General features: G+C 41.4%; 1 protein-coding gene across 1 annotated transcript in view; it reads left to right on the top strand.

Moving 5' to 3' along the window:
• lrp5 (low density lipoprotein receptor-related protein 5) overlaps positions 1–16,695 on the top strand; it is a 70,518-nt gene that overhangs the window by 13,066 nt on the left and 40,757 nt on the right. The window contains exons 2-7 of the mRNA XM_074631573.1: positions 1,817–2,017; positions 2,133–2,349; positions 6,513–6,581; positions 6,716–6,844; positions 12,776–12,972; positions 13,176–13,307. Coding sequence (XP_074487674.1) covers positions 1,817–2,017; positions 2,133–2,349; positions 6,513–6,581; positions 6,716–6,844; positions 12,776–12,972; positions 13,176–13,307 — 945 coding nt within the window. The remainder of the gene's footprint in view (positions 1–1,816; positions 2,018–2,132; positions 2,350–6,512; positions 6,582–6,715; positions 6,845–12,775; positions 12,973–13,175; positions 13,308–16,695) is intronic.

The following is a 16,695-nucleotide window of genomic DNA, read 5'->3' as shown; positions in this document are numbered from 1 at the left end:
ACTGAGCAGCTCCACTGGAGCGGTTGGGGTTAAGGGCCTTGCTCAAGGGCACCTCAGTGGTAGTATGAGGGAGGGGCAAGCGCTGTTTTTTCACTTTCCCCACCCAGATTTTATCCTGCCGGTCCGGGGGATTGAACCTGCAACCTTCCGGTCTCAAGCTCGCTTCTCTAACCTTTAGGCCACCACTGCCAAGTTAGCCAGAACTTTGGCGGATTGGTGAGTTTTGCTCAGAACAGCAACAACATTACTGTCTATCAAAAGGCCAACGTCAATCTGGATCTTTGGTACTGATGGCAATTTATATGTTTTACGTGCTGGTGTCTATTTCACTTTAAACCTCCCATAGAGATTTGTTCTTTATCTCTGTCAGTTTGCAAGCTCATAATTACTCATTGACACAAAGACTATAAAATCCATTCTCAGTATGTGTTTGACTCTCGTCTATTCGGTCTTATCTAACCTAGTCTAAAACAATATGATACACAGCTAGAGAACAGATAAAGAATCTCAAAGTTCAATAAAACTGGAAAATAATAATAAAAAAAAAGTTACTAAGCTGAATTAATTCAATTCATTGTAGCATTGTGTCTCTTTTAAGGACACTGGGTGTTGTTTTGGGACAGCGTCCATACTGACCGAGGCAGTGTGTCTTAATGCTGTGGGATTACAGTAGGCATGTTGTGCCAAACCACAGCGTAGCAGCTCTGCCACCCTGCCAGGCCAAAACCACAAGCTTCCCCAGAGGCACTGTGGCAGCTGCTGTGACAGCTACTGCCTCCAACAGTGGGAGGTCAACGTCCCTGAGTTACTCACACACAGAGTTGTGGAATCTGGACCCCGGCGTACACATACTTTACTGGCACACTGTCAGGGTTTCAAATATTGATTTTTCCTGCCATGTTGATTAGTAAAACGTAAACATCTGATAGTGTATGAAGCATTCAAGGACAGACATGTAAAACTTCTTTGTGCATACAAAAGATCTTTTTTTTTTATATATACTTTTTGGGGCTTTTTTATGCCTTTAATGGAGAGAGACAGTGGTAGTTATGAAAGAGGGGAGAGAGAGGGAATGACATGCAGCAGAGGGCCGCTGGTTGGATTTGAACCCCGGGCCACTGCGGTAAGGCCTCAGCCTTGACGCCTGCTCCACCAGGAGAGCTACCGGGGCGCCCCCAAAAGATCTTTTTGATCTTGGTCCTTGTCTTTTTTCTTTTCGATGACTTCTGCAGATTGGCAATAATGTTAGAGGTTTTATGATTTTGACAATGCATGGTTGAACTTTGTTCCAATGAGTAACAGTCCTGTGTGCTGCAAACAGGTTTTTCATTTTTGCCAAAGCTTGTTTGGTATTTTGTTGTGAACTTGACTGTGGCATGTGGCACTGTGGAGGTGTAGAAGTAATAATGTGGATTAGAGTTGGGCGATATGTAAAATGTCATAGTTTTCCAGAAAACTGTAGAGTGTGCAAAATTTTCCAAAACTTGGTGAGCTTGTTATTTTTCAAATAGCTTATCTTCTTCAAGCAAGGCAAGAAATGTCGATCCTTTCAGCCACTGGGGAATTCCAGTTTTCCATGAACGGGCTGTACACAAATATTACAAAGCCTGGATGGTCTGGATGAATAGTCAGAATGCAGAATTTGGGTTTAAGAAGAACCTCTTATGATAAGTGAGTTTCTTTAGATTCATAAGAACACAGTTGTAGGATTTTGGACATGTATTGCTGTCTATTGTCACCATGGTAAAACTATACTTGGTGCTGGTAAAAAAAAAAGCTTTGAATGTAATGTTTCAAATGTTCTTCTCCTTTCCAGGCTCACCTCTCCTCCTGTTTGCCAACCGGCGTGATGTACGATTGGTAGATGCTGAGGGCGTGCGGGGTGAGTCGGCCATCGTTGTTAGCGACCTAGAGGATGCAGCAGCGGTGGACTTCCTGTATTCTGAGGGCCTGATATTTTGGACAGATGTCAGTGAGGAGGCCATCAAACAGACGCACTGGAATCAGTCATCCAACTGTAAGACAGCATACTGTTTCCTGTTTTTCCTGATTATTCTTTGCTTTGTACGCTACATGTTAAGTGGTTTGATGAAGAATGCATCGTTTAATGTGTGTATGTTTTGTGTTTGCAGCCCTTAAAGAGGCACTGGGAACTGGCCAGACTGTGGTAGTATCAGGGCTGGATAGTCCTGACGGGTTGGCCTGCGACTGGTTGGGCAGAAAGCTCTACTGGACAGACTCAGAGACCAATCGGATCGAAGTGGCCAACCTGGACGGCACCTCCAGGAAGGTCCTGTTTTGGATGGACTTGGACCAGCCCAGGGCTATCGCTCTCAACCCCGCTCAACGGTAAAACACTCTTCATAGTATTCTTAGACCATAATGTAGCAACGTGCGTCACTAGTATTATACTGAATTCACATCAGAGGGCAGATGTGGGAGCCGTGAAAGTGGTGTTCAATCCACAGAGACTCTGACCTCTGTTATGATGTCACTTTCCCCAGAAGCAGCTCTCTTGTCGGCAGAGAGGATAGTGACTGAACTGTCTCAAGATTCAGAGAGAGAGAGAGAGAGAGAGAGAGAGAGAGAGAGAGAGAGAGAGAGAGAGAGAGAGAGAGAGAGAGAGAGAGATGCAGTGGTTTTCAGAAGGAGGACAAACATGGGCTACAGCAGTGGTCTTAATTGATTCGTTGAGACTGAGACCTTGTTTACAACATAAAGACAAGGTGTGGATTGTTACCTTGGTTTGTTAAATGAAAGCATATCCTCTGCTCTGGTGTTTCACTGAGTGCTCCAAACACACACAGAGCGGAGCAGAGGATAGAGACGGGTGAAGTGAAGATAACGTCGGTAACGGTTACAGGCGGGCTTGGTAGTGATCAACATGCTAACGTGCTGACGGATTCCGTGTTTTTGTGTTTTTAGCAGAGCTAGAACAGAGAATATTCAGTTAAAACAGAACTGATGTAATGTAGAGTGAGCACTGAGCCGGACTCCGTTTAAAAAATAGCCTTTTAAATGCTACACTTGCTTGTCAGCAACCAGTCATATGGTAACTTGGGAGATCATTTGACCTTGTTTGTGTGCTCTGATTAATGTAGCATGCAGCTAACACACCAGTCATAATGTTGTTTTAATGAAAACTCAACTGTGCAATTTGCTCCTGGTGTTCTTCACCAAAAAATAACAGCAGTAACAGGTGAACCTGCTTTAAAAGTGACAGATTTTCGTTTTAATTAAGTGCTGTGCGGTGGATCTCATTTATTGCCGATGTGAAGAGTATTTCGTGTGGATTTTGGAAAGTAACTGATAAATATTTAAAGAAACTTTAAAGTGTTAAATTTGAGAACTGAATTTGGTTGTGGAGGTAGATGCTAGAATGAGGGTTTGATTTAGCTAACCTTGTGGGATTTTAAGAGCCTTTCAGAGAAAATGCCCACTTAAGTCTTTAAATGAAAGTCTTGAAATATAATAGCATTACAGTGTAGACAATGCCTACATATCCCAGGTAGCCTAGCATATTTGAGCTGGAGGCGCAGGCTGCAATGACAGTGAGATATGAGAATGATTAGGAAAGATGGTGGAAGAGAGTTTCCTCTGACCTCTGACCTCACACTGACCCCTCTTCTCTCTTGCACACAACTTGTTGGATCAGCAAAGCCTGAGCTCCACAGATGATAGATTTACTGTTGTGGCGTTGATTCAGTACAATGTAAAATACAGAGTAGCAGAATGACTTACGATTGTGTTTTAACAGTTTTTTTTATGATGGTTTGGGGCTACAGAAATCTCCAACCATGACCTCTGCAGACTCTTAAATCAGAAGGTTCAATGAGTCCAGAGACCTCCTTAATTCAGGCCAAATGCAATGAATCATTTCCTTACAACTGCAATTAAATACTCCTTTTCCTGTATTGCTCAAGAGTTGGATCTATCATACCATGTCAGCTCCAGGAACAGTCAGATTGTACAGCTAACATTTATATAGGTTGTGAGAACCACAGGGTGTGTCTGTGTTTGGAGTTGTTGGCATATCTGTTGGTCATACTGCAACTGAACCTGCAGGGCAGGTGGGAGAAAAGAGGAAACACTCAGCAAAAAGTAGTGTATAGGCCAAGAACACAAACTCTCAGACAGGTTGTGGACACTATACTCCTCTATGTCTTTACATAGACAATAGTTGATGATGATATATTAATACTGTGATATCATAGACTCAGGTAGACATTACTCCTCTATTTCTTTACATAAAAAATACTAGTTTGCTGCTATATTAATGCCTGAATTTTGAATTCAGCCCCTTTAAGAATGACGTCTTCGGTATTAACCAATGGGCTCATTGGAGCTGAGTGACACAGACGGAGTAGAGAAGTCAGAAAGTACTGAGAGACGGACTAACTTGGTTTTGGTCTTTTCATGGGATTAGTTGACAATAAGACAACTATAGATAACACCAGACTCATCCTTTGAACTAACTCACCACTCGTCCGTCCATCCATGTCAGGTCAAATCAAGTCAGTTTCATTCAGGTCATTTTGGTTTTGAGTTTTTTTTCTTGCGTAAATTGGATTAAATTGCTTTAAGAATAAGTTGTTTTGAAACATTCATCTTTCAAGCTGAATTCACTTTGCGTCTTCTGATTTAACTCAAGATAGTGGAGTTCAAATTAATTCAAGACAACTTACAGTATGTGATGCTCAGTCAGTTTTTACTCAGTTATATTCAAGCCAACTTCAGTTGTGCTCAAATGAAGTGAGTTTAAGATAGTGTCGTTCTTGCGTTGTAAACATTGCAGAAAATATATACATGCACAGGAATGAATCCCACCATTTCATCTCCCCTCCGTTCTCTCTCTGTCTCCTCTCTCTCTGGTTTCCTGCTCTGTAATTGTCGTGTCTACTTTGCTGGCCAAAGGAATGCAGATCACATTCATTCGTTGTGAAACTGTAGGTACACACACATAATATATCTCTAGCGCTATCTCTCATGCACACACATTGCCACAGCATTTAATAAGTAGCATTCAAACCAATAACTATTTGTGGGACAGGCTGATTTATTGGGCTTCACTTTATTTGACTGGGAACTCAACCAGAGCAGAGCCAGAGTGTTAGTAAAGTAGATATGAGTAGATATGAGTTATGTTATAGAAAAAAAACATATATCAAATCAAAATATATCCATTTTCTTTTCTTTGGTCTTTTTCCCATGAAATGCATAATACCGCATTTGTTGAGAAACATTATTATAGTGATCATAAATTTATACAGATTTAAACAAAAACATACTCCCCAAGCAAAGGCCTGGAAATGGAATAATGAAAATAAATGACAAGAAAATGAAATGACATGAGAAACAGAAATATTGCGAGAGAAACATTGGGGAGGAAAACAAAAATATCTGAGATGTGTAGATACAATGAAATAAGAAAAGGAAGTAAGGCAATGACTCTTCTACATTATAAAGGCATTAGATAAGAGGAGTAGAAGGATGGGGAGGTTTTGTTCCTAAAAGCAGGAGAGTGAGGAGCTGTCCAAGTAATCGCTGACTCATCAATAGTGATCAACATCCTCAATCAGTAAGCTCTTATAGAGCTCTTCCATTGCCACTTTTGGCCATGCAGAGTCAAACCATGCCGTGCTGATTTCCATAACCAGTTGTCCTCTCGGTAAGAGTCTGTGTTTTTACATGTACGTTTACATGTACAACGTGAGCTAATGTGGAGCATCGTAGAGCTAACTTGAATACGACAACGAACGTCAATAAGTTCATTTGTTGATCCCTAATTTAGCCAGCTGACTAGCAAAAGAATTGATCGGTTGTAACGTCATTTCTTACACGTCACTTACCAAGGCTGGTCCTCTCAGTCTCAACCAGGACACTAACTAACGTTACTGCAGTCTGTCCTGAAGCGTCCGTGACTCTGGTTCTGGTAGAGACGTGCAGGATATTGTTGTTAGCGACTTTAGACGAAATTCATTCATTTAACTTTTATTTAAATCTCGAGGAATCATTGAGGACATGCCCTCATTTTCAATGATGTCCAGATTACAATTTTCATTCAGGTCATTTGGTTTTGAGTTTTTTTTCTTGCATAAATTTGATTAAATTGCTTTAAGAACAAGTTGTTTTGAAACATTCATTGTATGATGAATTAGCGGAGCTTTGTTATTTTACAATAAAAGCAAGTCTACTTATACTGCAGGGAGGAAGAGAACAAGCAGCAAAAACAATGGGGAACTTTATTGTGAAGAATATAGGAAATGAAATGTATTTATCTACCATTTTTACAGATGCTCTTTTGACCACTAGTCACAGCCATGGTTACACACACCTTCAAGCAGGTAGCCATGTTGTAATGGTTATGCAAATCCCTGCCGTACTGGACTGACAAGCTGAGTCAAACCGAGTCAAGCCTAGCCAGCACGTGTGTGGAAAAGGGGTTATATTTATCTTTAAATGGCACTGTGTTTGTTTCATTGACATATTTCTTCTCTGTTTTTTTCCTCCAGCTACATGTACTGGACAGACTGGGGAGAGGAGCCCAGGATAGAGCGTGCTGGTATGGACGGCAGCAACAGGTACTGTAACTATATAACCCTTAAGTAAACCCAACTTCTGTATTTACACTTCTATTTGTATAGTACAGTATCCCCCAGATGTACAGAAGCAGTATCAATTCTACAACCATTGTGTGTGCCTCTGTCTCTAACAGGAAAGTGATAGTGGTTGTGGACATCTACTGGCCCAACGGCCTGACCATAGACCTAGTGGAACAGAAGTTGTACTGGGCAGATGCCAAACTCAGCTTTATTCACAGAGCTAACCTGGACGGATCAGCACGGTATGGCCCTTTGTGTGTGTGTGTGTGTGTGTATGTGAGTGAATACAGTTTCAAAGTATACAGTAGACCTGTGCCGACTTGCATGACATTTTCCTAATAGGGATGTTAATAATTAACCGTTTAACCGTCATTAAGCATTTTAACCGATTAACACTATCGGTTAAAACGGTTAAAAGAAATGTTAATAATTAGTTAAAAAGCTGAGAAAAACTTGTCACTTAAAGGGGAAAAGCTGGTCCATCTTTAGAGCCCACCTTAAGAGAGTCTGAGCCGGCGTTACAGATACAGGAAGTTGTCTCCCGTCTATAGCTCGCTTGAGTGGAGGAGTTGTAGCCTCGAAGCGTTTATTCACCGACAAATAAACTGTACACACACTGTCTGCTACACCTACGTTCACAGCTAGAACGCCACCGACAACACAGTCGGTCGGAAACTCGCTGAAGTTACGCCGCGCTGACGGACCGTATGTGTGTGACAATGGTGAGCACGAAGCTACCAGCAGAGCTACAGATGCTAACGTAGCACAAACACACACATTGTTTGTCAGGCAATGACTATCGTTATTCCGGGCGGACAGAGTGTCGTTACGCCGGGCAGACACACAGCGGACAACCTGCTAATCTAAACTAAAGTTGCGGTGGAGACTTTTACTGGGTTAGTGGCTGAATGTCCGCGACACTACACGCAGCACCGTAGCTGCTAAGTTAACTCTCCCGTACGGGTGAACTGGAGACCCAGCTGTCTGTTGTGCTCATACACTCCAGCTGGCGCACCACTGCACGCGAGGCAAATATCTTGTCGGTTAATAATCGTTTAACGAGGGTCGGTTATCGGTTACGAACATTTTTCAAAATTAGCATCCCTATTTCCTAAGTATGCTTATATTTAATTCATAAACATATTATAAAGAAAAAGTTCTTTTAAGAAGTTACATTTAATATTAAGTACCATCTCAAGTGAACTTAGATTTGGGGAATGGTCGGGAGAGGATTTTTACAGACACAGTTCAGTCAGCCAACACACATAGAGAGATTTATTGATATGAGAATACAGCCTGGCAGTATAGTTCATCTGTGCCGTCTTGGCTCAGACCTCATCACTCCCTGCAGCATACACTTAAACCAGTAACAGTTCGAGGTAGTGGTGTGATGATATCAAATATCTTTCCCCAGACAACTAGAATCAGATTGCAGGTGGATGCTGTGCAAGTAATGATGGTAGCAGATATATTTGCTGAGCAGTGAAGCAGCAGCTCTGGCAGAACAGAGTGTCTAACGTTTGTGTACGCCGTAAACAGCCAAATGGCACTTGAGTTGACGTCTGAACTGGCTCGCAGGCTTAACTCCGTTCATGGCGTGTTCTCAAAAACTCAGAGACAGCAGCTGCTCAGAGGCTGCAATGTAATCCTATTGGGGCAAGCTGGCACCGCCATTTACGTCCACTATAAGTGCTTGTTATTGTCATGACAGGCTGTGATTGTTATTATTATAAGTGTCTGACATTAAGGGAAGAGTCTCCTTCCAGGAGAAGTCTCGTTCTGAAATCTGGCGTGTTGGCAGAAGACAACGCTGGAATAGTAGAATACATCCATGGTGGAAACGCGAGAGTCAGCCGGGCAGAGTTTGTTGTGTTGGAGTACAGAAAGCGTAGCTTAGTGTTATCTAAAAGATTTTCAGTGTCATGGCTGAATATTTAGAGGATTTTGACAATGTGGATGAGCTCTTTGAATCTGATGGCCACCAGTATTTATTTGAGCCAGAGTATACGGACATTCAGATTTCACTACGCGAGACTTCTCCTTGAGTGGGACTTGGATAACAATAACAAACAGAACGGATCAAGCGAAAGTTAAGAAAAAGGTTTTATTTCTCTGTAGGCTTATTTCCATAATGTTGTCAGACACTTATAATAACAATCTGAGCCTGTCAGTGGCAAAAACAAGCACTTTTAGTGGACGTAACATTACACTGGCGCTGCTCACTTGCTCTTTTAGCTTGTTCCATCTGCAGCGTTCTCCCTCAATACTGGAACAGTTTCAGAAAATTGTTGTCCATTAGTCAATTAGCCACAAAATCATGGGAAAAAAAGAGTCCAGGTTGAAAAATACAGAAGTTATCCTTTAAGGTGGAAATAAAGTACACTCTCTAAAATTGTAGCACCTATAAATGTTACAGTAAAAAAATACAATTTCAGGATCCCCTGAAGCTTTGAAGATCAGCAGAAAATTCTTTGAGTTTTCACCCTGTTCAACTTCTTTCCAACAGAGAAAAGGGAGGAGGGGAAGAGAAAAATAGCTGTACAGACAGAATGAAAGAAAAATAGAGAGCATGAGAGAGTTGTCCAACACAAACAGAGCTGTGGTATGGAGGCCCCAGTGAAAACACACACAGCACCACACACACTCCCAGCGCATATCTCTCTCACAGCTCAATCTGTCCTTCTTTCCGTTAGTCCATCTATCAGCCTTCTTTCTCCACATCTTATCATTCTCTCTGTTTCACAATGTTTGATTGTCTGCGATCCAGTATAGTTGCAAATACACAGCGATAAACGCTCTATAGCAGAGAAGGACCGACCGTCTGCTCTGTTTTTGTTTCATTCCGCTGATTGACACATTTGGGTGATGTCGTCGGAAGTTATCCACAGATATACCTGACTTCATTTGAGCAATATCAGCATACAGTTTTTTCATTGAGCTTGACGACTAGCAGGCTACGGCGCTGCTACGGCGCTGTTTGGGTCACAGGGCGTACCGAAAGGATGTCACATTCCAAACCGAACGTCCTGTTCTAAACAGTTCGAGACAAATACTCGTACCGTTCCACCGTTTACAGTGTCTGACACGCTGTCTTTTTGATACAACTACTAGCAGCCAAGGACCCTTGTTGCGTGTCATTCCCCATCTCTCTTTTTGGTCATCTCTCTATTGTCGACTGTCAAAAAAAATGCATAGGATGCCCACTACTGCTAGTGTAGCGTTATGTTACCTGCAGCTAAATTCTACAGTTGTTACACCATGGTGTAAAGATTGGATTGAATCCAAATCAAAATTTTGTGGAAATGTTTTTACGCTGTTGGGAAAATGTGGCACAATATCCTCAGCCAGCAACTTTGTTCTGTGACAGCAGCACACCAGTTCTGCAATCACTGTATCCACTAGCTCTCCCTCTTAGGGGGCGTTCACATGCCATATTATTTGCACCCTCAAATCCATTGTTGTCAATGTAGACAGAGAAGCGATGCCGTTGTGGCGCGCAAGCATTCCCAAGTGCCTATTCTTCGGGCTGCAACGGCTGCCCTCCGAGATAAAAATATTTCAACGTTTGTGACGAGGAACAACCAATCACAGCCAGCAGATATCTTTACTTTCTTCTGTTAATATTTACTCTATGGTAAATATGGAGGAAAAGTTGATCATTTTAATGCAGGGCTCCCCAGACCTTTATGATCTGTCCCACGATTTGACTTACTTAACCCTTTCTGACCGAGAACGTCACAGCATCCAGTTGAAAGGTCAGCCAGACTGACACTTGGAGCAGTAACAGTAACAGCAGTCCGGACAGGAGCGCAACCTCCCAAGCACCTTGGATAAAAGGATGAAAGCGACACGGTTGCCGTTTTCCACACGTTTTTAGATGCGACATTGTGAACGGTCGCCTATTGCTTGATACTGCACAGTGCTGTATTTTTATGTAACCACGGCACTCATTGTGCAGCCAAGATGTGTGTAGGTATGTTAGGAAGGTATGATCGTGTGTTGTACAAATGCTCATAGAGTCTCAGTAGAGACATGTACCTATGCAGCTCAGTTAGAAGGGGAAGGGGCTTTAATCTGAGTGTACCTGACAGCTGGAGTAATGAAATAATTTGACTGTTTTCCAATTGATGTACACACACACACACACACATACACACGCACACTCACACACACACACACACACACACACACACACACACACACACACACACACACACACACCCGCAAAAGCTGAACAGAGCTTTGAAATCTGGAGTTGGTTAAATCTGTTCTTTCTTTTTTTCCTTTAACCACTGCTGGCAGCCTCCTCTGCTTTTACAGCACACACACACACACACGCACACACACACACGCACGCACACACACACGCACACACACACACACACACACACGACTAAAAATGATGATTGATGAAAGCCAGTTTCTGCTGTGTTGATATTCTAAATACAAGCGTCCTTTGATCCGGTGCCTAAGTGCGTTTGTGTGAGTGCATTTTTCCTGTAAGTGATTCTAAAGTGTGTTTTAGAAAAGAACCACTCTCTCCTGATCAAATCTAACACTTGCTCACACACACACACACACACACACACACACACACACACACACACACACACACACACACACACACACACACACACACACACACACACACACACACACACACACTTCTCTAAGCCTTCATGCTCTTTGTCACTGTTTGGCCCTACGGATCGAGAGAGGGCCTACCTTGACCAAGGCTGCACAGTCTTCTCAATGTGTTGCTTTAACAAATAAGCTGTTAAAAAAACTTGCCGTCCACATTGCAGTGGAATCTGCAGTGGTTCTCTGACCTTTCCTCAGCAGGCCAAAATCTCACTTGTACACAATAAATCTAATAATGTACTGAGCAGATTGTAATGAAATTCAATGAACACATTTGTCCTCCCCAGAGAATAACTCCTTTACAGTCTTTCAGTTTTAGAGCTTCTCTTGAAAACCACCCGCCAAAATGTTCTGCCAAGAGGACAAGCTCTTTTGATTTGAAAGGCCTTATGGCTTTCCTCTAGTGCCACCCTCATCACACATCTGACCCAATTTGTTTAGCTTCATCACTGATGAGGCCCAATCCTCCATTTGTTGTTAAAATTGTCCAAACAATTTGTGTGGTTTCATGAACATTGCAGTTTAGGAGTGAATAGTGGAGCTTCAGACTTTTAGGTCTCTGTTTTTACCAGCAATAGTGCAAATGCAGTCACGATGCTATTTCTGTTGCTAGATCCATTTCTTCACATTTGTGTGTTAGAGAACTTCTTTTGTCAAATGAAAAGAAGGGTTTTGTAGAAAAACAATTTGATACTACAGTATTATTGTCATTTTTACACCATTTATGCCACTGATATAATGATAACATAATAGCTTAATAATGCAAGTACACCCTTTCAAAGAGCAATTTTATTCTGGCATCATGTTGGATGAAATGTTGGAGACATTCTTATGAAACAAACACGCGTGTAAACACAACAGGCATGTATATATATGGATAGGTCGTTAACGTAATGTCATATATACACATATATACATCATGTCCATATATCGTACAATAAATCGATAACGTAATCATCGAGACGGGCCTAATTAAGTTATTAAAAAAGCATAATATTGGTGTTGGTATCGCAACTCCTATCAGCACCATTATCAATCATTTTGAACGAAAGCGAGTGGTGAAGCTGAGGTTGGTTTAGGCTGATTAGGCAGCGCTGTGCAATTTAGAAAGAGAATATTACAGTAAACTGAAGTGCAAAAGCAATTAAATTGCCAAAAATGTGTATGTTTGAGGAACATAGGGCCCGTAGTCTGGTGAAAGAATTTAAGATCATTAAAGTAGTAATCCAAGTACTGTTCAATTTGAAAACATGAATGCCACGTAGTATTGATTTTGTAAGTATAAGTTAATAATAATCAGTGTAACAAGTGCATTTAAACATTAAATTGATAATATAATAATCTACTGAACAATTCATGACAGGTTAACATGTAAAACAGCTTAGCAGCATATCAAAATATCCCGTTCATTTTTTATTTCCCAGATTTTAGAAATCTGTTTTTAAGTTCACTTCTAGGGCAGAATTTTGCAACAGGAGTCTCCAACACAAACCTTCCTCTGATTCTTAAGACGCTTTTATTTTGTCCTGCAGTGAAACGGTGGTGGAGGGCACCCTGACCCATCCTTTTGCACTCACACTGTCCGAGGAGACCTTATACTGGACCGACTGGCAGACCCGCTCCATCCACGCCTGTAACAAACACAGTGGAGACAAAACCAGAGAGATTCTCAGTGGGATTTACTCTCCTATGGACATCCAGGTCCTGGAGCCCTATCGGCAGCCTTACAGTAAGTGACATGTTGTACTTATGTGTATGTACAGCGCAGTCTATTTGCATTAGAGTAAGATCAATGTACCAGCAAACCATTATATTGAACTAATCCAACTGAAGTGTGTAGTGTCATTGATCTGTGATGATTGATATATCATTTTGAGAAGCTAATCATGTTTTCTTCTCGTCTCCTCCCTTTCTGTGTCGGTGTCGCTGCAGTCCAGACTCCCTGTAGTGACAATAACGGAGGCTGTAGTCATCTCTGCCTACTCTCTCCAGTCCAGCCTTTCTACAGCTGTGCCTGTCCCACTGGAGTCCAGCTGAAACCAGATGGAAAGACGTGCAAACCAGGTATGAATCCTGTTAACACCAGTATGACTACAAACTATACAGCCACTGGTAAACCCTCAGAAAACCTGTGAGAGCTGCACCGATAACAGTTGCTTTCAGATCCAGTATTTGTTTTTTTTGTTGTGTTAAAATTTGTATTGCCACAAAAAGTAGAGTACAACAGTACAACTATAAAGGAACTGGTATTTTACATATTTGAAGCAATGTTATCCTAGACCCAAATTTCCTACCCCCCCATTCCTCTTTGTAGTGATGGAGATTTAGCAACGTACACATGGAATTACATTAGATAATCACAAAGAAGGGAAAACAAATAAATAAATAGATTAAAGAAATAATAACAATAATAGTAAATAAATCGGAAAGAAGATATATATACAGTATATATACTTGCACACACCTGTATATACTAACCTCGCTCGCTAACGCCGCTAGCACTGTTTGGATGTTTAGGAATGAGTTGTGCTTGGACGGAAACGGTGAAACAGACGTGCCATGGGAATTTCAAAATAAAGGCTTATCTCGAAGATCATGCTACGTGTCAATATTTTCACTTTGAATCGATGACATCAGATCATTGATCGTTGAATCGCTACATCTATCCAGATCGATGGACCCTATTGTTAACCTCAATTACCGTTGTCTTTGGCATGTAATGTCGTGATGCAGCATCGAGTGTATCAACTTGTAAACACGTAAAAATGACCTCTCTGCTAGAACTAACTGGGACACTAACTGACCAGCCACCATGTTGATTCCCACGATGCTAAAACAATAGAGCCTTATTCTGCAAAAACACAACACTGTGTCAGAGTGCGTCTGTGTCTGTTAGGCTGTTATGTGAATGTATTAAATTTGAATGAAGCATGCCAACCAATCACTTAGCCACCGTTGACAATAAAAACAACAATGCTCTATTGTGTCAGCCTGCAGTGTGTGTGTGAGTGTGTGTGTGTGTGTGTCTTTGTGTCCATGCTTCTAATTTGTTTTGCTTGGCTGGTTAAATTGAAGGCGTTTGTTATTAGGCTGGCAGCAGAGCGTGTGTGTGTGCGTGTGTGTGCGTGTGTGTGTGTGTGTGTGTGAGAGAGAGAGAGAGAGAGAGTCAGGGGTCTTTAAGTGTCTCAGAATGAAGTCAAGCGGAGAGAAGAGTGGAATCACAGATGCTTTTCCACCATCCTTTTCATTCTTTCCCTTCATTTATCCCCCCCCCCCCTCGCCTCAGTCATTTAGGTAACGATGGAACAACTTTCAATGTCAAATGTGATTGGTGCCGAGGCTGAGAGATGGCAGATTGTGATTGGTTGTGAAAATGCAGCTGGAGCAAGAGAGGGAGAAAGATTTACATGATTTACAGAGCTGTGTTTTTGATATCTGACATTGTTTTAGATGTTGAAAATTGTATACTATATAATGTACAATGTGCTATAGCGGAGTGCACAATATAATTACTCATTTATTGTCTTTGTAGAGATTATGCAATGTACATTTTTAAACGACCTACTTGAAATGTCAGTATTAGTTCTTTTATACAGTCGTGGCTTTGTCTTCAGATTCAAGTGAATTGATCTGAAATGTGAGACAAAGAAAGACAGAGGAACAGGAGGAGAGAGAAACTTTGAACTGCTTTAAATGTGAGCTTTTCACAGTCAGAGGTGTGAGAGACAAAGAAACACAGTTAATTGTCTCCCACGAGGTGAGTTTGGCTCCTGTTAAGTCTGAACCAACAGCCAAAACACAGTAGAGGATCCCTCAGGACAGCAGAGCCCTTTGTTTCCAGACTGGATGGAGGAAGCAAGTAAAAGTGATAACAGTAGAGCTTGGCTCGGGCTTCAAATCTTTTTTCACCACAGATAGATTGATGTTTGGGACATTATTTTTATTATTATATAGGGCATTATTATTATCAGGCTATATAGCTGCTCGTTTCCACAGCGGCTGCTCGGTAATTATTACATTATCATGCTAGTGTTCATTCTCCTTTAGGCAGGGGTGGAAAGTAACTAAGTATATTTACTCAAGTACTGCACTTAAGTACAATTTTGAGGTACTTTTGCTCTATTTAAGTATTTATATTTTATGCTACTACATACTTCTACTCCACTGTAACTCAGCAGGAAGTGTTGTACTTTTTAAGCCGCAGATATACTTGCTTTTAACTATGCAAAGTGTTCATATATTCATGCCACTTGTATAGATATTTGCATTGGTTCATCTAGCTGATGTGGTATTTGTGTTGGTGCTGAAAGGTCGATTTTCTTCGAATTTTCCAACAGACCGACCCAAACCCAACCATTTTTCTTAACCGCTATTTTCACACAAGGGGAATTATAGCTTAACTGATCCCAGACCTGACTATTAGCTGTTGGTATTTTATCGTGTTGGATTTACAATGGTTTTGCCATGGAATATCTATTACTCCTTGTAAGGGTGGCCTAGTAATCATACAAAATAAAGCAGTCAGACCTCTTTGAGGGTTATCTTGGCTTGGACTTGGAGATTACTTTATAACATGCATTACAAAGTGTGGAGTTTGAAAGACACGGGCATCTATCAGGCAGGGACGGCCCTGACACCTTATTAGGGACTAAAAGTCAGGATTACTCTGCGCCTGCTGCTTTGATTTTGACCATTTTTTTTTTTTTAATCTGTCTCTTGTTTGTCCCCCAACTTTATGGATGTACAGTACTGCATGACCTATGTGCCCCTGTAACTGGTGAAGGTGAAAGTCGTCAGCATAGAAGCTGAAACGTATATTATGTTGTAGAAGTGTTGTTATTTTAAGGCTGAAATTGTAAATATCACCACCAGGGTCTGAAATTAGCACCCGACAAATGCGGGTAAATTGTTGGCAGTGGCGGGTGAAATCATCGGGACACCTGCCACCTTGGCAGGCAGGAAAAATGCTAGTGATGGGAATAGAGAACCGTAGTTGTCCACTTTCTTGTCATCTCATACCTCTGTGACTATCATTCCTCTGTGATGCTTTCCCACAGTTACGCATGCACAATGACACATAAGCACGCCGTATCATGTTTCAGTTTGTTTTGGACCGAAGTTAGAGAGAAAAAAAAAACACTCAAAAGCATGGACCTGAACCTGATGGGTGCACCCTATTTTTCCCTGATAATGCTACATTGTGAACAACAATCTGTGCTGAAATCAACAGGATGAGTGTTCGTAACATTACCTGTTAGCAGCCGGTGGGCAGCACAGTCCTGCTTGGTTAAATAACGGAGCTACTAACGTTAATGGAGGTGCCATTCAGTTATTATTATGAGACGTTCACGGTCAACTCAAAATGACAATTGGGCGAAGGTAAATTACATGGTTATCATGATGTGTTCAAATGTAATCTCGTAAAATTAAGTTTTTGGCGAAAAACTTGAAT

The sequence above is a fragment of the Sebastes fasciatus genome, chromosome 4 (genome assembly GCF_043250625.1).
Source record: "Sebastes fasciatus isolate fSebFas1 chromosome 4, fSebFas1.pri, whole genome shotgun sequence".
In the NCBI taxonomy this organism is placed as follows: Eukaryota; Metazoa; Chordata; class Actinopteri; order Perciformes; family Sebastidae; genus Sebastes; species Sebastes fasciatus.
Note: the sequence above shows the minus strand (reverse complement) of the source record. Positions and strands in the feature narration are given on the sequence as shown.